This window comes from Pempheris klunzingeri, chromosome 17 (assembly GCF_042242105.1).
Source record: "Pempheris klunzingeri isolate RE-2024b chromosome 17, fPemKlu1.hap1, whole genome shotgun sequence".
NCBI lineage: Eukaryota > Metazoa > Chordata > Actinopteri > Acropomatiformes > Pempheridae > Pempheris > Pempheris klunzingeri.
Window position 1 is genome coordinate 8,401,319 of NC_092028.1, and position 22,861 is coordinate 8,424,179.

Sequence of the window (22,861 nt, forward strand, 5' to 3'; positions counted from 1 at the left end):
TGCTCCTGGAGATGTTCACGTCTCACGGCGCCACACAAAACGCACACACACACACACACACACTCACACGAGACACACACAGTGAGAGGCAAGCGTTGACTTTTGAGGTTGAGGGCTCTGACTACGAGTCATTTATCAGTGCGGAGTTATTTGTTCAGGCAAGTTAGTGTGTTCTTCTGTTCAGGTATTTTTACTGACCTAGATGGAGCAGAATGCTATGCTGGAATGTTGCATAATTACAGGGTGTGTATGTATGGTATGAGAAATGCACAGGCCTCTCAGATCAAAAGCCTTTTCTTAAGCCAGGCTCTATGGATGACAGTGTACTTTTGGTGCAGACTGAGATATCTTAACAGCCACCGGATGGATTTCCTTGAGATTTCAAGAATCTGATTTATGATGAAATACCTGCAAAACTGACATTCAGATCATCTCCAGCTGGGCTTTGTACTTAAAGCTAACTAGCCAGTGTCAGCATGCCTACAAGTTACACTAAGAGGGTGAACATAGCAAGCATTATGCGTGCTAAACATCAGCATGTCGGCATTGTCTCCATGAACACATTAGCATGCTGACGTTAGCGCTGCCTCAATACAGCGTCAGAGCAGCCAGCATGGCTGCAGACTCTTAGTCATCTTCATAATGCTAAATAATTCATAAGCAGTGGCTGCAAACGCAAATGTATTTCCTGTGAAAACACTGTTTATTCATGAAAACCAACACTCCGAAACAGTTACACATCTCTAATTGACTTTGTCCTCACACGGCCAACACGCTTTACTGAACAAGCTGAACGAGAATGGAGAGAAACGGCATTCATTCGCAGTTTTATTGGTCATTTTCTGCACTTTTTTGGGTTTTCACAAATTCCTGGAAAGCTGGAAAATGTGGTTAGCGATCGTACTTCAACGTAATTGAATCGCTTCACTCAAAGGACTAAGATCCAATTTCAGTTTGAACTTTTTCAGAATATCCTGTGTGATACGTGCGCCACACTGTAGCCTCAGGTTAGGTTACTGAACAGTTTTAGAGAGCTTTAGGAAAACTGTTTGGCTGTCCCTTTTCACAGTTGTGTGCCTCTGAGTGGCACAGCGCCCTCAATGGACATAATCAATAGAATCATCTTCGCTGGTTTAACAGACTTGTGTGTGTGTGTGTGTTTTTTTCCCCCTCTTGTGTAGTCAGAAGCTCTCTTTTTCCCGCCGCGGCGCTTAAAAGGGGGCCTCTTGAGGAATTCAAGAGTGGGATGCACACACGTGAAAGTTCAAAAGTCAGGGGGGTTTAAAGTTACACACTCACATACACAATTGAGTGTTATGCCGTAGTCAAGGTCAGAGTCAAGTTCACCTTCCATCCACTTTTAGAAAGAAAGAAGCTAGTTAAAGGGTAGGAAAGTGAAGAGCAAAGACAGAAAGGCAAAAAAAAAAAAAAAAACAGGCTGCTCCAGATCTTGCTCTACTCTCAAACACTGGATCAGATTCCATTCAGAGACACGACGGGGCCCTCGGCACATTTGCAGCTGAGAGGCTCCCACTCACAAAACTCTGCCATTGAAAAAAGTATCACCCCTCCCTCATTACTCCTTTACCCCCCCACCCACCTATTCACTTTACATTTTCTACACCCCCCCCTCATTCCCCTTCTTTGTATCTCCTGAATCCTGCCCACCCTTGTCCCAAATGCACATATCTCACCCCCTTATATAATCGCCCCCTCCTCCCCTCCCCTTGTATACATTTTATACACTGTATACTTCGAAGCAGGTGCTGTATACATTTGTATACACTGTATGCCTGCCTCTGTCTCCATTGTATGCCATCCATATCTATGTAGCATTCACTATCTTTTATCGACACTGTAGTCAGCGTACAACTCTTCCTCTCATCATTATTGCTCATTCTTCTTCCGCAGTTAGAATTGTACCACTATAATCTCTTGTCTACCCGCCCATGTTTCCCCTTCCGCCCCTGCCCCCCAGCCCCCCGCCACACCTTGCCCATGAAAACACCCGCCCTCCCATCTTGTCACCCTCCACGCCACGCAGTAGAGAAAGTTTTTTTCTTTTTTCACTCTGGAGAAATTCGTGACGTCAGAAAAAAACTCAAGAGAGGAGGAGGAGGTGTGTGGGGGAGGGTGGGTCGAGAAAACTGCTAACACGATTAACGATGATGATGACGACAATGACGAAGAGAAATGTCTGTAGTATAATTACAAAAAAGGAAAAGTGCACTATTATGACAATGATTATTATTGCCTGTGAGAAATACTGACCAATAAACAACAATGGAAATATATGTGGGCGTGTAAGTGTTCTGTTTCATGGTGCACCCATGAAAATGTTCAGTAATTAGTGGTAAGTAATTAAAATTACAAACAGAGTTCACCTGGTTCATATAAAGTCTTCAAGCACAGAGCTTAAATCATGTCCTCAATATGTTTCTATATGAAGAAAAGTTACAGAATATATGATGTTAACAGAGAAATAACTTGCCATGTTCAAGGTTTTGCATTCAGTATTTTTGATTTTAGACATTTAGAGTGGAACCTGTTTTTTTTTTTTAAAGTTTCATTTAGGTTTCTGTAGTTTGCCAAACAAGTAGGTCAAAGGTTGAGGCTAAATGGGGAACAGAGAGGGAACTGTAAAAGAAACTGACACGGCATAAAAAAGCCTTTGGAAACTAAATGAGACAAAATGAAAATTAAAAAATAAAATAAAGTCAACTAAAATAAAGCAGTTCTATATGTAGGCCACAGAGTGACCATCTTGACTCTACAAGCACCTCTTTTTTCAAATTAAACGTTTGGGCCAAGTGTCAGAGGTGGGTGTGTCGCCATATATGACGTCATTTTTTTCAACTTTCCTGCAGAGAGATTTGAAAATTAAGAGCTCTCACTCTGACGCTAATAAAATGTCCAGGGTGTGAAGGTGTTAAAGCTAAGCCCATCAGAGCAAGCCACCTTTTGATCAGATAAGTTGCAGTACAGATGCATTTAGACCAAAAAATAGTACAGTTTGTCACAGTATTTAAAACTAAACCATAAACAGAATAAAGACAAAACAGAAACATTTAACTACTATGTACATATATATAAAGTATACATACACATATGCACTATTTATAGCGCAATGCTGAAATGAATACAACAATTTCCTCCGGGATAAATAAAGTCGGTCTTATAGTAAATATCGAATACTTAATGTAACTTCATGAAATTGGTGGCATCTGAAGAAAGGTTCTATTATTACTATTATTATTATCATTATTATTATAATTAATTAATTAAATAATTATTGTTGTTTTTACAGTCCACTGTCATACCCACAATGCTTAGGCATCAAACGCCTACATTCGCACAGCTACAGTTCGGTCCCCTGTTTTTTAACCGAGTGCCTCATCGTCTGACACACACTATCTTCGCTCCGGCAGCGGCTGCCTGGCTGCTCTCTGAAAGGCTCACCCACTCAGTGCGCCGCTCTGTAGCTACACAAGCAGTGAGAGCTGCAAACATTGGTACGTTTCCGCATCAACCTTCGAAAAAAACTCTTCGAAAGACTCTCCAGGTACATTTTTAATCAACTCTCATCGAACTTCCGGCCCATGTTTCCCCTCTGTGTAATGTATTGAATTGTACAGCTTTCTTGTATCTGTCGCTTTTGTGCCTGGCATGGGGTGGGAGGTGGTGCTGGGCGTGAAAGGACCACTGTTTGTTGAATAGCGGTGATATGGCACAGGGCTACAGTGTGCCCACGCTAATGCACTGTACTTCCACAGTTTGTCAGCCAGTTTGTGTTTGCTGTGGATGTTTGTGTCCACCCGACGGGGACATGACGGTGATGTTGTGATGGAGAGCAGCATGGCTGCACAGCACACTAACTATTTCCTCGAGCGGAACAGGTTTGGGCTCTCAAAATAGTGCTGGGGACGGGCTCGTTAATACGGCTGTAACGTTACTCCGCGTTTATGTTGTTGCAGCTAACGCTAAACAGGCCTAACACACTCTGACCGCTACCTCTGCTACAGAGAGCCAGCAGAACCTTCTCTGTGGGAACATTAACGGCCTTCACACACGAAAAACGTCTCATTTTTCGAACATGAAACGCCGTTTATCACAACTGGGCCTGAGCTAACTATGGTCTGTTAAAAGGCTAAATACTGGTTGAACCGCTTTAGCTGAGCCTCCTGCTCGTCGTACAGACAATTTATTTTACATTACATCAAGCTTTTAGTCCTGCTAGCTAACACTGTGTGTGTGTGAGTGAGTCTTGGACGCAAGTTGCCAAGTGTGAGTCCATGCACGCGCCTTTCCTCCCGCCGCCGTCGTGCCCGCGCGCCGAAGCCGTCAGACGGAAGTGTTGCTCCAGGTGCTCGTGCTCTCCTCTCCGGCAGGTAAAACGTGTTAGTCGGCATCATCTTGCCAATTTAAAATCAAACAGTCAAGTCGTAGCGACTCGTTCTCGTTTTGAGATGCACGGTGGCAGATCCAAGGCCTTTTTTTTTTTTCTTAGAGATGCTGTTTATTTGAATGAATTGAACCATTGTTGCATTGATTCCTCACATCTGCATTTATTCACTTTGCTACTCAGTTTTTGCCCCTTAGCGCCTCTTACTCTTGCAGTGATTAAAGCATATATTTTTAAAGTATATCACTGTATATGTAAGTTATCCGTTTCCAGTTCCTCTTTGAGTGATGCCAAACTGGTCTGTGTGTGTGCTGTCACTTCTGTTTGGCTGAATCAGACCCAGAGATCAGCATCCCCTTGGAGACAAAATATTTACAACCTAAGTGGGTAAACGGTAACCACAAAAACAGTTTGGATCAGCTGTGTGCCGCTCTTGTGTTAGAAAGTGATTTTAAAAAAAAACAAACAAAAAAAACGTTTAATCCTGTTCCGAATATATTTCTAGTGTACTCAAAGACTCAGTAACCACCTAGGTGTAGAAATATTTTGTCGGTATGACTACAAAAAGTATTTTTAGCCTTTTTTTTCCAGGTTTTTATTCAACTGGAAATGGCATATCTCCTCACTCAATTTGTACAACCTGAACCTTAATTACATTTTTTAAAATCGGTTATATATTTTTTGTTTATTGATGCTTCTCTCAATCACACCTTGTGAAACTGGTGGGGTTGTTTTTGTTGTGCAGCAGACTGAATATTTGTTTCCCTCTGAGTCTTTGAGGAAATACCATCAGGGCAGTTGTCAGGGTTGTTAAAGGTCCTTCTGAGGTTTAGAATATCTCCAGGTGTGTGCTTAGAGTGAGCTCCGAAGCAAAGTTTTTGGGACTGGAATGGACTGGCAGTGGTAGCGGAGCTAGATTTGAAAGAAATGTGTTATGATGTGTATACGTGGACGCGGGACAAGACTTTTCAAACCAGCGTTGTTTGTTTAAAACCTTAGAGGCAACAGCAGAGACTCATAAAAAACGAAGCACTTGCTGCTTTAATGGATTAGTTAAAGTTAGAAATAGGTTAGGGTTTAGTTTAAGGAAATTATCTTTCTTAGTCATGAATGTAAATCATTGATCATCCTTCTATGCTTTTTGTCCCTCCTCTGTTCTTCTTGCTTTCTTTCTTTCAGACACACACACACATAGCTGTATGAAATAGTTGTGGGAAGTCAGAAATATGCAGCAATCAGTTAGTTGGCTGGACAGAGAAAAGAGGAAGCGATGACAGTGAGCTAAAGCACACACTGACATGGCTGTAGTGAGATGAAACGCTGACCTACTTTCTATAGGATGTGTGATGTAACTGTGTAGTGGTCGTATAGATGTCAACATCCACCATGCACCAGAGGGGTCGTCCTTCTGCAACAGCTGTGCATTTATCTGCCTTTTAGCAGTACAGGATTTCAGAGCACACACACACATACAATCCTGTAGGTGCTTGACCAAACAAATCTTTGGAGAAATTGAGCTCATGGACCTCACAGATGTGTTTCCATCCGAGCTGTTATTGTCTAATTAACCAGTAAAATTGAGCAGCACAGCGATGATGAAAAGTAGAAAAGTTCGGCATCCATGTGTCCCCTTTGTGAACTGCTTACACAGGAAGTAAAGGAGTTCAAAAACGAGTCAAGCAAATGGCTTGACTCGTGACTGATTGGTTTGCCAACACCCTGTCTGTCTGCTACACCCTGAGACACACTCAGACAGAAGTTACACAGACAAGTCTTCAGAAGCACTGAATTCAGTTTCCCCAAACAGTTTTGATGCAATAGAACACATTATAAAGTCTTACATTCAATTGACACTACTTACATTATATGTAATATCCATCATATTTCCTGGTACATGCCTTTTAAACTACATCCTGCTTTCTTCTTGCACGCTAACTGTTAACATGCCTCGCCTAAGGGTGAGCAGCAGCTCAGGGAATGTTTATTGTTCACAGTCTGACACAGATTTGTGCTTCACTGTTTGTCTCGCAGGCCTCATTTTAACTTGCTTACTTGGTAAGAGGTTGAAGGCTAAATTCTTCTTCTTTTTTTAATGTGACAAAGAAGAAAATGACCCCAATTGTCCTTCAGTGTTAGTCGAGGTCCTGATCGCATCTACACACTTAATAGTTTTAATTATGAAGAACGTGATGTGTAAGGCACGTGAACTGTAAAAAGTCAAAATAGCTATCAGAAGCAGAGAAGTGTTCATTAACAACAAAGTTTGACATGTCATGGTAGGAAAAACACTGGTTCTACTAATAACATTGACAAATGCTCTGTTCTGTTCATGTGTCCCAGTAAGCTGTGACAGGGAGCCAGTGAGCCAGTATAATCATTACCAGGACCCTGAAACTGAAGCAGCTAAAAGGAGTTAAGCCATCGTTATTCCTGTTATTTACGTCTCCTCCTGTGACCTATGTGTGTGAAACAGGTCTTTTCCTAGCTCACCTGCAAGAGCACTCATGAAAGCTGTTGCTCTTCAAGCACCACTTTGGAGGCTTTGGAGAATATTTATTGACAGCTGGGACACTAGGAATGGATTTAGTGGCTTTTGAAGTGAATTGTATTTAGTTTTATCTTGGAAACCGGATTAGCTGCATTTGGTTGAAGTTATTTCGAGGACTATTTCTCCCCACACAACCCTACCTTACCTAACAGATGGGACATCTGCTGAGCTGTTGATGGGGTAACTTGTTGTATGGACCTGTAGCCAGGCAGAGTAACTGGATGTACATTCACATAGTGAAGCGTTTTAAAGAGAGAATGGTCTGTGTCCCTGCCGTACCTTTGCATCTTGTTACCACTTAGTTTTATTGATTTATTAGTGACTTGCTTTCTCTGTTGTTTACCTGCCAGTATGATGCCAGAGCTAGCAGCTCGTAAGTATTAAATAATTCATCAGACTGACACGCAACAACTGACTGCCCAGGTAGGGCACCTGGATAAATGCTCTATATTAACTGAATGTAGCAAAACAATAAAGGTTTAATGAATTTCATGTATATAAAATGGTTTAAAATTATTTTATAAAAAAGTATGGAGCTTTGTTTTTCAATATTTGGTTGGTCGAAGTACTATGAGAGCTTTTTACTCAGTTATCTCAGTGCTGCAGCAAGATTCAGTGAGAAAACAACATTCCTCTGACACATTAAATTACTCAGTGTAGTCACACACAGCGCTCATACAAGAGACAAAGAAAGCATGAGGCTTAGAAAACTAGCCATTACAGTCCAAGTGAAGTAATGAATGGTTTCATACAATTTGTATGTTGTTAAAAATCAACGATATATTCTGCCAGAGGAATTATATGCACAGACATTGCTGCCGTAACTCTAATAAACGCCAATAAACTTATTAAATAAGCTTTTGTTCGCTTGTGTTCCCGTAGCGATGGCGGAGGCGCACCAGGCGGTGGCGTTCCAGTTCACAATAACACCAGAGGGCATTGACCTGCAGCTGTCCTACCAGGCTCTCAACCAGATCTACCTGTCCGGAGTACGATCATGGAAGAAGAGAGTCAGCCGCATGAGGGTGAGGATGAGGATGATGCAAAACATGTGTGTGTGTGGCACTGTATTTGTGTGAAAGTACATTCATGCCATCATTAGGGGTAGGCGATATGGCCAGTATCTTGGATGTAATTTTAGATGACGGTAACAGTAAAGTGTTCTGTAAATACAGTTAAAAAAGCACAGCATGCATCACTACATTCACTAAGTTTCTCATTTGGAGATTTCTTACAAACAAGATCAGCTGCCGATGTGGCATCTTCAACATTTTGCCTCACGCGAGAGATCACTTGAGTTAAAAACCAAAGACTCTCAGCACACTGGTGCTGTCATCGCACTTCGTGGCACAGTAAATGCCATCTCGCCCAACCCTAGCTGTGTCATGTCATTGTGTGTGTGAGATAAGATTAAAGGAGGCGTGTAAGGATGTGAGCAGGGTGAGCTGAAAGCACATGGCCTTATTACAGGGTGTGAATTCCCATCCGTATAGGTGAGGAATGATGAGCCTTTCCTTACATGTACCAACACGCATTGTCGCCCCTCCTGCAGCGACACAAATGCAGCTGTTTAGTTTCTCAAATCTCTTCACTAATCCTAATGGCTCCAGGAGATACTGATGTGGCGTTTTAAATATTTTCGTGGTATGTGGTACACATGGAACTGTTAAGGTCAATCAGGTCAGGTTTTTGAATGTAAATAACCTTGAATTGTTTCTCAAAGGAGCCTCTGTCTTGAGAGCCTCGAGCCTCTGGAAATGTTCCACTAAACACAATGCCTGCTGTTCTTTTGTGGCAACAGAACAGGGTGATCAAGGGAGTGTACCCTGCCAGCCCTTCCTCCTGGCTCTTCGTCGTCATAGCAATCCTGGCCACTATGTACATGCGCTCGGATCCCAGCATGGGGCTCATCACCAAGATACAGCAACACCTGCCGCTAAGGTAGGCAGGCACCTCTACTTTTAACTGACAGAAGATATGACTGACCGGTTTTCTTTTTAACACGTAGGTGTAGTAGGTGATCCATGAATTTAATCTCATTCCACTGTGGTCTCTGAGCCAGTTTACAGTCAGCTGGATGCCAAAGTTGGAAGGATTACTGCAAGGTTCTCATATTAGTCCATTTTATAAATTCAAACATTATAAACTTTTTTTTTGTTTCTCTCAAAGGAGTTTTACAATTACAATGCTCTCTCCTTCATTGCTATTTAAACACTGTGATGCTGTGACAGATCTATAGACGGAGATAAGTACTCTGAAACTGTTCTGATCTATTTTTTATATACATGACATCACACCACTGTTGTGTCTATATTAGCAAAGCAATTATTAGTTCAAAAAGTTTGTGCAGGCAAATACTGGCCGATTTTTGCTCATTGCACACATCTCTGTATCCCACTCAGAAACCCAGTAGTGGTTGAGCTGTATTTGAGTGCTGCCAGGTGAGAATGGCAGCTCCGCTTTAAAGTCCGGTCTGTCATGCACCACTGACAGACAGGAATTAAGTTTGGCTGCGCCAAACAGACACAACCTTTTAGCTGAGTCAGTATGGAGCAGTGTGGGCGCAGTACCTGTTCTCGAACTCTCCCCTACTTTCCTACAAATGTGTTCTTGAACTCTCCCCTACTTTCCTACAAATGTGTTGACTAACTTTAGCTTCAGATACTTACAACATCACTGACTCATGATTTACCTCCACTCACACGCACGCCTGCCACACTCCACCCTGATAATATTCTATATATTGTGAAATGAGGGACTGCAGATGTGATGCATGAGCCATGAGAGGCTGGAGGTGATGGAGGCTGCTCTGACTCACATTGCTGCTGGAGAGCACTGCCAGCTGAAAGTGACAGCTCCAGTTTAAAGGCTCAAATTCACCTCCTCATCGACCCAGCAGACGTTGCTGTTGCACTCCCTGAGTGTTCCTTACATGAGTGGGATGTGACATAAGGAATATGCAGTGGTTATAGACACTCGCACATTTGTCTGTCTTCGCATCTATTATTAGTCTTAGTGCAGTGTGAATCATCTGCCCTCTGCTGGCTGTAATGGTGCTCAAGTTCTGACAGGTTACCGTAGCATCTGCGATGTTTGACATGTACTTCACAGGATATATAGGTGTTACAGAGTATCATAACCAATCATAATTTTCCTAGTTTTAATTTATTTTTTTTACTTCATATGAGCTTTACTTTCCATAATTGGACCTCTTGTGTCTGGATTTTTTTTCTTAAAGGCAGAGTATGCAATGTTGGAGAAAGTAGTGTTTTTGAGTGTTTATTTTGTTCTTAAAGTCAGTTCTACATCTTAATATCTTAAGAAGTGCTGAATTTAGCTTTTTAACACAGACATCGTTGTATTTAAGTAGCAAGTAAATGGTCTTCCTCCCTTTGTCCAGTCTCCATGTCTCGCTCAGTGCCCAGGGTCAGACCATGCTGTCGGCGCTCGTCTTCAGCACTCTGCTGTGGCTCTCCCTCATCCTCGCACTCAGGTTTTGCCTCAAGCTGTTGCTCTCCTACCACCAGTGGATGTTCGAGCAGCATGGCCGAATTTCCAACACCACCAAAGTCTGGGTGGTAAGCCGTTGCTCTACTTGGCATCACAGCTCCATCCGGTGGCCGCTCTGCAAAAGTGGCTTAATCATTACAAGTGGAGTCTGTTATGTTTGTGTGTGTCTCAGTTCGTGTCTTTCTCTGTGTCTCCCTCTGTGTCTCCCTCTGTGTCTCCCAGAGTCTGGTGGGATTATTATCCAGCAGGAAGCCTCTGCTGTACAGCTATCAAACCTCTCTGCCTCACCTGCCTGTCCCTGCCATCCAAGACACCCTCAGCAGGGTGAGTGAACACATACAAACTCTCTTGTACACATATATTCATGGGCACAAACCTTTGCATTCAACTCATACATCTGGCTCTTCATATACAGCTATGATACACAAGAAGAAGAGCAGAAATTGATGCTAATTTTATAAGAAGAGAAGCAGGTTTTCACTGATGTTTCATTTCATTTCTCTCTCTGTCAGTACCTGAAGTCGGTGCGCCCTTTGTTAACCGATCCAGAGTTTAAACGAATGACTGAACTGGCCAATCACTTTGAGTCTAATCTGGGAAATCGCCTGCAACGCTACCTGAAACTCAAAGCACTGTGGGCCACCAACTACGTAAGTGTACTCAGGAACACACGAGACATGAAAGGATCAGTCAAATAATCACTGAGTGGATCGACGAGGTGGGAGGGGAGAGATGTTGACGGAACCGTCTTATCACTTACGAGGCTGTAGCTTGTGGTGTTGTTGAATTGTATTGTGTTATTTTTATTACTTTGCTCAGCTCATTTCTATCAGTGAGAACAGTAAGAGCCTGCTCAGTTTTTGCACACCAACCCCCCACTAGTGATCAATGACTGCAGTGTGAGCATATTGCTTTACCTGTCTGTTTGAATGGGATTCTTTGAGCCTTAGGCTCTGCAATTTGCCCCAGCTCGTTCCATTGTCAATGGGTAATATACTGTAGCAAATCCAATCTCTTGACCCATGATGCTCCTCAAAAATCAATGTGTGTGTAGCTGGTGGCAGGGATTGTCAGAACTAAAGGTAGAAGTCACCGACACTTCCTGGACACGCAATTGCATTATTGGTGTGTTCAAATAGCATCACTAAGCTAGCGTGCCCACTGGGTGGATTACATCAGTGAATAATTAAATATAATATGACCCTTTTTTATACAGAGGTCTAATATTTCTAAATATTTCAAACTGTAAAACTGTTTAAAAGTAGGTTATCCCAAACAAGTAAAAAGAAAAGGAGGAAAGCTGTTCAATCCAGGAAAGTGCTCAGAATGTGCACAAATGCAGGCATTTAAGGACCCAAAGCTGCTCTGGACTGCAACAATCTGTACATATTGAGCATATTGAAATGTCTTGTTTTTCTGTCTTAAATGGTTTCTGTTCTTTCTTCTTTTTGTTGTAATTTCAATGTCAATCTTTGATGTAGTGCAGCATTTTTTGTATTGTTCACAGACCTGTCTCTAATCTTTAAAAGAAAAGTAAATGATCGACTGTGTTTTCTGCTGTCTTTTCTGTTGGTGACTGATATTCAACAGAGAATTCTGGAAAGCTTTGTTCTGTTTTTTTCTATTTTAAACCCTCAGTAATGAACACGTTTTTGTTTGTTCATTTGAAATGAACAAAAGTACAACTTTAACGTCCTGTTTTGGTTCCAGGTGAGCGACTGGTGGGAGGAATATATCTACTTGAGGAGCCGAGGTCCCATAATGGTCAACAGTAACTACTACGGCATGGTAACCAGCTGTGTATTCACTATATAACCGCTTAGAAAAACCAAATTTTGTATCATGTGTTTTAAGTTTAGTCAAAGGGATAGAAGCATCTCTCTTCCTTTCTTAACCATTTAACCTCTCTTATTGCTTCTTCATATTCAGTTAGAATTATAGAACAATTCACTCTTCCTCTGTTTGTCCTTTCAAAAGCATAAATCTTGAGTGTATTTTTATCATAATTATAATTCTTATATCTGGTGTGCATGCCTTCTAGGACTTTCTGTACGTGACTCCAACCACGGTGCAGGCAGCCAGGGCTGGAAACACCATTACTGCCCTGCTGCTGTACCGCCGCAAGGTCAACCGGGAGGAACTCAAACCGGTAAGACCACATCCACATCTGCAGAGTCAAGGGGTTAATGAGCTGAAGTGTGTATGCATGCATATGCATTTCTAGTTTAGAAAATAGTACAGTTGCATTAAACAATAGATATTAATAATAGATGTGTTTGTTTTTGTGTCAGAGTCGTGTTCCAGGCACTGTCATCCCTCTGTGTGCCGCTCAGTGTGAGAGGATGTTCAACACAACACGCACACCAGGAGTTGAGACTGGTAACACACACATACAGCTGCACACACTTCACTGCTCCAGATATATCTCATACTTGAATTTTGATAGATGGAATTATGTAAGCTCATATTTGTACACTACGATAGTTTTCCATAAATCAACAGATATCTCACATGAAAAAACTAAATACATTTATATATTAAATTAGAAACCTAACACATATAGACTTACTTATCTAGCAGGAAAAAACTGAAATGGGAAACTTCAGTAAATATGTTATGTGAGAGCAGATGAGGCAGATGGGGAACAACGTTCCTTTCCTCCACAGATGTGCTGCAGCACTGGCAGGACAGTGAGTTTGTTGCAGTATACCACAAGGGACGCTATTTCCGCCTGTGGGTGTACCTGGCTGGCCGACTGCTGTGTCCTAGAGAGATTGAGTATCAGATCCAGAGGATCCTGGACGACCCTTCACCCCCGCAGGATGGAGAGGAGAAACTGGGAGCTCTCACCGCTGGAGACAGGTAGGAAAAATGGGGATGGGGGCACGCTCTGTATTGGTTTGTATTTGGAATGCATCTGTCAGTGTTTTCAATCTGATCTGAACTATGATTACCTGGAAGTCAAAGAAGTGGGTAGTGTGTGGCAATTGAATGATAATGATATGACATGCACTATATTGCCAAAAGTATTTGGACGTCTGCCTTTACATGCACATGATCTTTAATGACATCCCATTCTTAATCTGTACGGTTTGATATGGAGTCGGCCCACCCTTTACAGCTCTAACAGCTTTCCACAAGGTTTAGGAGTGTGGGAGTTTTTGACCATTCTTCTGCATTTGTGAGGTCAGGCACTGATGCTGGACGAGAAGTGGCTCTCAGTCTCCGCTCTAATTCATCCCAAAGGTGTTCTGTCTGGTTGAGGTCAGGACTCTGTGTAGGCCAGTCAAGTTTTGCACTTGGTGATGTGAGGCTCGGGTGCAGCTGCTCGGCCATGAAAACTCATTCCATGAAGCTCGTTACGCACTATTCTTGAGCTAATCTGAAGGCAACATGAACTTTGGAGGTCTGTAGCTATTGACTCTGCAGAAAGTTGGTGATATCTGTGCACCTGTGGCCATGGAAGTGATTGGAACACCTGAATTCAATTATTTAGGGGGGTGTCCCAATACTTTTGGCAATATTATGGCTTATGGTTCTGATGACAGATTATAAACACAGTAGTGTGTCAGTGTTTCTGGCCACCAGGTGGCACCAGAGGACACACATCTCACTTGCCCAGTGCCTTCTGTCCGTTTCGTATCATTAGATCAGCAAATGAAGTAGAAATGAGCATAATCATCATAATATCAATTGCATAATATTATACTATGCCGAGGAAGTGTTGGGGTGGAGTGCCAGGAAATTCAGACATTCACAGGAAAGCTTTTAGAAGTCTATTAAAGGTGCTTCTCTGTGATTTGCAGCATGATTAACGTTACCTGTGTGTTGTTCCAGTAAGAATTGTCTGTGTGGGCCACAATTTGTGAGCCCAAACTCTTGTTAGATTTACCTATGTTTATAAGGAAGTTAAGATGTTGTTTCTCTTTGCGCTGCACTTCTACATTATCTGTCTCCATCACCACTTTTTACAAGATCACATTACATCATCGCAGTCCATTTGCTACAATGGAACCCAGAAGTATTTTTGTAATAGGAGCCTAAGTGTGCTTGTGCCAAGAAACACAATTAGTTAGTTGGTGCCATAATAAGAAAACACCTTATTGGTCAATGTACTGCACTGTAACTGCCAAGCTGTCCTCATGTTGGGTTTGCAGATTTTTTAATCTGACAGAAAAAAACAAGAGTCTACCACCACTCTAGCTGCCCTGTGAGGCTGTACCTAGAAGTGCACTAACCTAAAATGCTTCCATCAGCATGGTACATAGCTCCAATGACACTGCTAACGTGCTCATGTTTAACTTGTATAATCTGTAGTTAATATCTGTTTATCTTAGTTTTGCGTGTTAACATGCTAATTAGCACTAAACACAAATTGCATCAGAGGCTTATGGAAATGCCATGAGTTTTTCAGGGATTTGCTCATAAACCAAAACATTAGACAAAGAGTCTTGCCTGTTGGATGAAGACATAATTTATGAGAATATGACAAAGGGGGATGCAGTGCTATAACCAGCTTCGTGTTGAAGTAAAGTTCTTAGAGTTGAAGGAATAATTTTGTGGACATCTGGGATTTGCACTTTTATGAACTTTCTGTACTCTTGAGTCTGTTAATGCTTTTTTTTTTTTTTTTTTTAATGAGCATTTGTCATTGATCACTCGTCTGTGTGTGCATATATTGGCAATGACTATAAGCATATGATCATAAGAATATTGATCTGTTGTCTGAAGTATTTCACTGTTTGTGTGTATCCATATCCCAGGATTCCTTGGTCTAATATGAGGAAGCAGTACTTCAGCTCTGGTATCAACAAGCGATCACTGGATGCCATTGAGAGGGCAGCCTTCTTCGTGACCTTGGATGATGAAGAGCAAGGAATGAGAGGAGAGGACCCAGCGGGAAACTTAGACCGCTACGCCAAGTCCCTGCTCCATGGGAAATGTTACGATAGGTGAGGATATATTATCTCATACTGAACTCCGTGGTTTTTAGCCCACTATGCTGAGGTGTACCTCCTTTTGAAATGTTCCATATTTCTCTGTCATTTATCTACACCTCCTTTTTATGCCTAAAGCTAATTTAATGAATGAAAATATTAGTATACATATTTATACTGTTGGCAGGCATGTGACCTACTTGTCTGATGATGTCTGATACAAAATGTTCTTTCAACCATCCCAGATGATGAAGAAAAAAATATTTTTCTCAATCTCAGAGACCATAAAACAAGCCAGAAACCAGCACATTAAAAACATCATGCCAGATGCTGGCAAAAAGTAATTATGGCAGGAATCCCCTCCTTTTTACAGTTTCCTTTTTAACTCCGTCTTCTCCCCTCGTCCCTCAGGTGGTTTGATAAATCTTTCTCCATTGTGATCTACAAGAATGGCAAGAGTGGACTGAATGCAGAGCACTCCTGGGCTGATGCACCGACAGTAGCTCATCTTTGGGAGGTTAGTGTGTATGTCTCTCTTAATAGACTTTTGTCTGTTCACTATTAATCCCCCACAGTCTGTCTGTAATGGCAGCTGACCAGACCAAGTGGGAGTTGGTGAGCTGCATATTTTTGTGATGCCATAATCAACAGCGGCATTGAAAAGACTTTGTAACAGTGGCTTGGTAAAAGCAATATAACTGTCTTCAACGGCAGCTATTCATTTCAGATATGAAAAATATAGCTGAGCGAAAATTTCCCCCTATGGGGGATAAAATAAAGAAGTCTAAAGTCTAAAGTCTATTGATTCTGACAAAAAATAAAACGCCTAAAGTGCGTGGATGCATAATTTAATAGGCGATTCAAATAGTACAGGGTGTGGGAAGAAGACATGAGCCTTGATGACACTCATGCTCATGCGTAGCATATGTTCTCTGCTGATAGCGTGTTATGCTAGTGATGGAAAGGTAACGAGGTGTTAATTTTCCAAGCACCATGTGGGCCTGCTGAAGCGCTAATCACACACAGAGCCTCTACCATGAATGCTACAGTAACACCCACTGGGGTGAAGCACCCCTCTCTAGATGGGAGTGGAACTTTCCAGAATCTTTTGAACTTGTACAATCAATGGAATTTAATGCATCGCATGCAAAGGTCAAAGGATCCCTATCATCACTAGTAGCAAGGTTGCAACCTCTATACCAGGGGTGCCCACACTTTTTCGGCTCGCAAGCTACTTTTGAAATGACCAGGTCAAAATTATCTACCTAGATTAAAAATGCTAAACATATATTTAGTTCTATATATACTGAGTATACTTCATATATACAATATATGTTGGCATACACTGCATAACTGAGACTAATGTAACCCTTGGTATTACACATAAAAATTGACAGCAGTAATGCACATAGGTGACAAACAGTGATGGAACCATCAATACTGCACACAAGTGACAAGAGTAACTGGAACATTCAATACATTTATGGTCACTGCTTTACTCTGATGACTTGCACTGAATGAAGTCAAATATCCCTTCCTATCCTGGTCCCCATGCCAGAGTATCCCTTCTTTAGTAGATATAAATTCGAGGGCTAGCTAGTAGCTAGCGCGTTTGACCGCGCATGTCCCTTCCCGGGACCCGTAGGCCGCCCTGTACGTCAATCAAGTCGCGACGCGACTTTTTTTATTTATTTTTTTTTTAATGTCCGGTGATCTACCGGCACTACCTCCGCGATTGACCGGTCGATCACCCCTGGGCACCCCTGCTCCATACTGTTCATTTATGTGTAATGTGTAAAGTACTTTCCATGTGCCGGAGCAACCAAAAAGTTAGGGATATTCGGCTTTCAGGTGAAATTTCAGGATGAACCTAAAATGCATTCTAAACTTTCCAGGTGAACTTAATGTGACCTTCTCTAAACCTTTGAATGCTCATGTCCAACTGTTCAGTGTTTCAGTACTTTTTGCACAAGTTGCTGTTCTCTAACAAGAAGCTTAACAGCAACATTCACAACAGGTTTGATCCATGAATCGACCAATACATTTCCTGCTTCAGTTAGAGTTGGTATTTAAACAGTCCTCCTCATCATGCTGTTCACATTCTGACATCATGAGACCAAGACGACACCTAACTATTGATCAACAGCACCTCGCCATTGCGAGCCTTCAAACAGGAAGTCCTCAGACGGAGGTGTTCACTGAGCTTAGAGGGTCACAGAGTGTCATCAGGTTGTAACAGTGATACAGAGTGACTGGAAGAGTCACAGAAAGGAGAGGAGTGGACGTCCTTTGGCCACATCCCAATTTATTGAGACACTGAAAATTTTTTGTTGTGGTATACCCACCACTGTTGTTAGATTTTCTTTCAATACATTGTTTAAAATGAAGAAATTACCATTGCATGCTACTACTTAAATGCCCTACTTTCATGATATAATATCACTGTCGCATTAACTTTTTACATTTTCCATATATTTCACCTGAAAGTCGAATATCCCTAACTTTTTGTGAGTAGTGTATATACTTCTATATTTACTTTACTTGTATATACTTCTACCATACTATCTGGACATGGAGCTCCGTTCTCACGGCCTCCTGATTGCTGTTCAGCCTCCAAGTGAAACCTGAATTCTCAGAGGAATGTTGGATAGAACTGCAGCCCAACAGATGTTAGAGTGGCTTTTCTCTCACTGTCTTTGCTATGGAGATACGTCATACGCCATGGAGGTGTTGTGCTTTTAGTGCATATAATCTAATTGTTTCCTAAACTGCTGATGACCTTGATGGTTTTGAAATCTAAGTGGCCTATTGACATATAGGCCTGGGTTTTGTTATTGTTTCTGTTAGTGCAGATAAGAAATATCCTTTTCAAGCTGCCAGTCAGCTTTGATAGCCTTCTTTTCATGTTTCATTTGAAATCTGTGGTTCACAGGAGAGAGTCAAGTTAAAAAGATGCTATAAAACAGTCGTATTTTCATTTTAGTATACTTCATTTGTCTTCTACATTAATTCTGTGATTTTTACATTTAAATGCAATTAAGTAATAAATCCTTTTTGTAATCAATTTTGATGAATTAAATTCAGGGTGTGTAGTGTATTAGTGTGTATTTGGATGCAGATATGAGCGGATCTCTTGCTTCCTCCAGTACACCCTGGCCACAGATGCCTTCCAGCTGGGCTACACTGAGGACGGGCACTGTAAAGGTGATGTGGACCGCTCACTGCCCTTACCCCAGAGGCTCGTCTGGGACATCCCCTCAGAGGTACGTGCGTGTGCGTGTGCGTGTGCGTGTGCGTGTGCGTGTGCGTGTGCGCGTGCGTGCAAACATTGCGCCCTCGCTCAGTGTTTGTCACTACAATGCACTAAGGTCCAGATGGGCCCCATGAGCACAGTTGTGATCATATCATGATGTTATGAACTTGCTTGAAAGTTTTCATTGTCTTACTTGTACCTTGCCCATACAAGCAGGCTGAAGACTTTGGGGGCCCTGCTGAGCAGTTCAGATGTATCTTAACTAAATACATTATGTCATGGCCGTAGTAATTTTATATTTAAACTGTCTGGGATGAGAAGAGAAAACAGTCTTTGCTCTCCTGCAGGATGACCTGCAGCTGCATCCTCCACATAGAGCAATGACCTTCCCTTTGTCATCTTCTTTCTGATGTAATCATACATGCAGACTTTTCTGACAACGAATGAATATCAATGATTTAAAAAGCCACATAAGGTTAAAAACAGAAAAAAGATGCACCTTTAAAAAAAAAAAAAAAAAGTCTATCAAATGTTCACCATGCCCAGGACTATCTTATGATATTTATCACGGCTCCATGCAAGCCATGTCTACTGGCACCAGTGCCCTCGATATCTATCAAAACACATCATTGCGAAAGAATCTGATTCATATCTTGAGCATTTGTGATGGCACTCGTTCAGAGAGCAGTATGAGCACGTGACCCTGCCAGCATGGCTTTGATAGTGGGCCACTTCCATATATGGGGTCCACAGTGTTGAACCAAACTGTGCTGTGGCTGAAATACAGTGATCCCTATACAACGCTGAGTACGATCGGAGTTATAGCAGTTTTTGATTAATCCATTTTGACTGTGCTGTATTGTGTCCTACCCAAGGGAAATCAAAGTAATGTTCTAAATGCCAGAACATGGTGCAGATAGTGATCAGTAATTCTCTCTCAGATGGTGCACAGTTGAACTAAAAGCCTGGTTTCAACTGACTTCCAGTTAAGACATCATTTAGAAAGCTGAACCCTTTGTGACAAAGCTATTGCTGAAATAATACTTGTTGACTGTCTAGAGGCGGAAGGGAGGAACACACAGCTGTGATGGATCAGGGATACCAAGGCACGGCAATTAGTCAGCACTTTTTATTTAGGAAAACTAGACCAAATAATACATGTGTTCATATGAGGTATCAGTTTATTGCATGCTTGTCAAGTAGGAAGGTATACAGAATATGCTACTCATGTTTTCCTGTAATTTGTATATTTGGTCTCACACCTTTTGTACATGGAACTGAGTCTGCACAACAACTTTTTAGGGCACGGCTTTGCTAGCTTACCCAGAAATGACCCAATGCAAGCAGACATGAACACGAATCAAGTACACAGCACTTGGTGTGCACCCACCATACCAGGTTTTTCTGACCATACAGGAGGTCCAAATAGTAGGAGGACATTTAAACTATTTTGTCTAATATGGTACCATTTATGTTACATAAGTTACTCGGTTATGCAGAGGGCCTTACCAAACCAAACAAACACTTTTACATGACTGGTGTTCCAAGATAAACACCTTGTGTTGTTGAGATAATCCCTCATAACTGTAAGACACATTGACCACCAGAGTGCCCACCAACAAAGGGCCTGAACTTCCTGGAAAACTGATACATTCTGGAGGATTGCATTTTCAGTGGTTATTTGTACAAACATTGTATTGCATGCAAAGTCTGGAAAGGGCAAAGGGCTTTACTGGCCTCCAACATTCCTAAATATAAGATAGTAACTCACAATTATGGCAAAAAACCTTAAAGAAAATAGTGTTTTTAGTTGATCATGGTCATTGAGGTTAGTTAAAGTACTAAGGCTGCTGACAAACAGTGCTGTTGGTTCATCACAGCCATAGTAAACTTTCTTCCTGCCTGACGGGCCAGATGTCAGCAAGTCCTCATGAACTTCTCATGAATCTCACGTGGGGCATCTTCAAACTTCTAGTTTTGTCTGATCAATGTTCCGGATCAAATGTTAATTGATAATATATTAAATCAACCATGATGAAACTCAGATGCATTGGAGAATCCTTTGCATGATGAATGACTGATCAATGATAAAAAAAAAAAAAAATAGTTGTAGATTTATTTTCTGCCAATCGATTAATTGACTTGATTAAAAGATGGAACTCATTTTTGTGCTGATGTGAAAGTAATCCCTGGGAACATTGTGCTGATCATTATGGACTTGTTGACTCACTTGTCATACGTGAATAACAACAGTTGCAGTTTGAGTAGTATTTAAGTATTGGTTCAGATACAAAAAATAAGGCTTAAGTAGCATGGGAACACCAGAAAGGAGGCCTAATGCCACAACTTCTCACAGCAAAGGGCCTGCAGGGCACAGGACACACAGTACACAATACACTGGCCAAAGGCAGCAGGCTCCGGGGCCACAGTACAGTTTTTAAGAGTTCACTTCAAAATCCAGTCAGAGCGGCTGCAGTAAAACTTCTTTGACATAACACAAATGTGTTACTGATTTGTTGCTGATTATTGCTAAACTCGTCATTGAGAAAGTCTGCCAATTCTTTTCTTGCCATTGTTCTAGTTTGTAGGGTCAGATTCCTTTTTTCTTTTTTTTTTTAAAGCGGGAATTCATTACAGGCGTTGAATTAATAGCTCAGACAGGCTACAACTTCATCTTGTGTGCCTGACAGCTGCACAAGCTTACATTTTTCTTTCAACATCATTACAAGAGGTCAGTTGAAAATGTCCTAAAGATTGATGTAAGCTTTAAGCTATTTCCTGGTTCCTGTTCAAACCAACGTTTCATTTTGTATTTGATAAAGCAATGCAATCTGACTGAATCTTAATTGTTTATTTATTATTATAATTTTCTTGCGATGCACTCATGTCAGCAGTGCAGTGAGAGTGTCTGTCCGTGTAAATGCCAGTGACCTAATTGAGTTAACAAATGCCACTGATAGGATGTGAGGTGGTTTCCTATGACAAGTCCTGTGGTTCCCACTGCTACAGTATGTGAGCTATTCAGACCCATAGGCTGTGTGTGTGTGTGTGTGTGTGTGTGTGTGTGGGGGGGGGGGGGCAGGGATTTTCCCCACAGTTGGTTTCATATTTGAAACGTCAACTGCAAAAGCAAATGGAATGGAAACAGACCTTTTAGCATAATGAAGACTAGTTCCATTTTGATTAATAGCCCATTCACTGCTCTCTCTTTACTCAGCCACTTATTGATTTGCAGTGTTTGTATTACGTGTGACTTTCTCTAAACATGCCCTCACCCTTTTGCCTTTTATTCTCTACAGTGTTAAACCTACACAGAAAGTGTATATGCGATAAAAGAAGCGTCACTTCCTTGTGGGTACTTTTCCTAAATCGCATGGTCCAGTGGGGCTGAAGTTGCATGTGAAGCATCTCATTCAAGCACAAAAGTAGTTTTGAAATGGCTACGCTGTAGAGATCTCAGACTCCATCCTCTGTGCACCAGCAAAGTGGCCTTACCTCAGGAGCACTGAGCTCCTTGAATCATCTGGACTGCTGTCGGGCTGAGTAGCAGCTCTGCATTCACTGGATGATAAGTCAGTCCCATGTGGAAAGGGGACAAAAGCGAGAGTGGCATGGCTTGGACTAGAACTCATCTGCAAAATAAGGAGAGAAAATAGATTTGCAGGTTACAGATGATAGATCCTTTTGGATTGAATGAAAGGTTGTAACCCAAATTGATTATGATTCAAGTGTGATTGCTTTTTTGACTGTGGTACTAGAGGCTTATATGCATAGATAGCTTGATATATATCCCAGTTTGTCCAGCACTGTAAAAGTGATGACATTCCCATCAGCCTCAGCTAAACTAGCACTAAAGTAAGAGGGCGAACATGGTAAACATAATACCTGCATCAGCATGTTGGCACTGTCACTTATGCATGTTAGCATTTAGCTTACAGTCTCACTGAGTTGCTGTAGATCAGGGGTGGTCAATCAAAGAAAGGGCCAAAATTTAAAACATGGTCTAAGTCGCGGGCCAAACGGGCTCAACATTTAGTGAAGACTCTAAAAGTGACTCTTTTATTATAGTATATAATATAATATAATAATATTTTATCCAGAAATATGAATGTAAACAGCCAAACTACAAACAACTTTTCCTCAATAAAATAAATAGAATTTAAATAATTTTTTTTTTTTTGTACTATCCTCATGTTTTGTCTCATAGTGTC

At 41.5% G+C, this 22,861-nt stretch overlaps 1 protein-coding gene across 1 annotated transcript in view; it reads left to right on the forward strand.

Moving 5' to 3' along the window:
* The first annotated feature begins 3,477 nt into the window (after nt 1-3,477).
* Nucleotides 3,478-22,861, forward strand: part of cpt1a2b (carnitine palmitoyltransferase 1A2b) — a 28,125-nt gene continuing 8,741 nt past the window's right edge. The window contains exons 1-13 of the mRNA XM_070848694.1: nt 3,478-3,562; nt 7,833-7,975; nt 8,752-8,891; nt 10,351-10,528; nt 10,683-10,784; nt 10,973-11,110; nt 12,171-12,248; nt 12,502-12,609; nt 12,752-12,839; nt 13,127-13,322; nt 15,224-15,412; nt 15,809-15,914; nt 18,544-18,660. Of these exons, the coding sequence (XP_070704795.1) occupies nt 7,835-7,975; nt 8,752-8,891; nt 10,351-10,528; nt 10,683-10,784; nt 10,973-11,110; nt 12,171-12,248; nt 12,502-12,609; nt 12,752-12,839; nt 13,127-13,322; nt 15,224-15,412; nt 15,809-15,914; nt 18,544-18,660 (1,581 nt within the window). The 5' untranslated portion in view covers nt 3,478-3,562; nt 7,833-7,834. The remainder of the gene's footprint in view (nt 3,563-7,832; nt 7,976-8,751; nt 8,892-10,350; nt 10,529-10,682; nt 10,785-10,972; nt 11,111-12,170; nt 12,249-12,501; nt 12,610-12,751; nt 12,840-13,126; nt 13,323-15,223; nt 15,413-15,808; nt 15,915-18,543; nt 18,661-22,861) is intronic.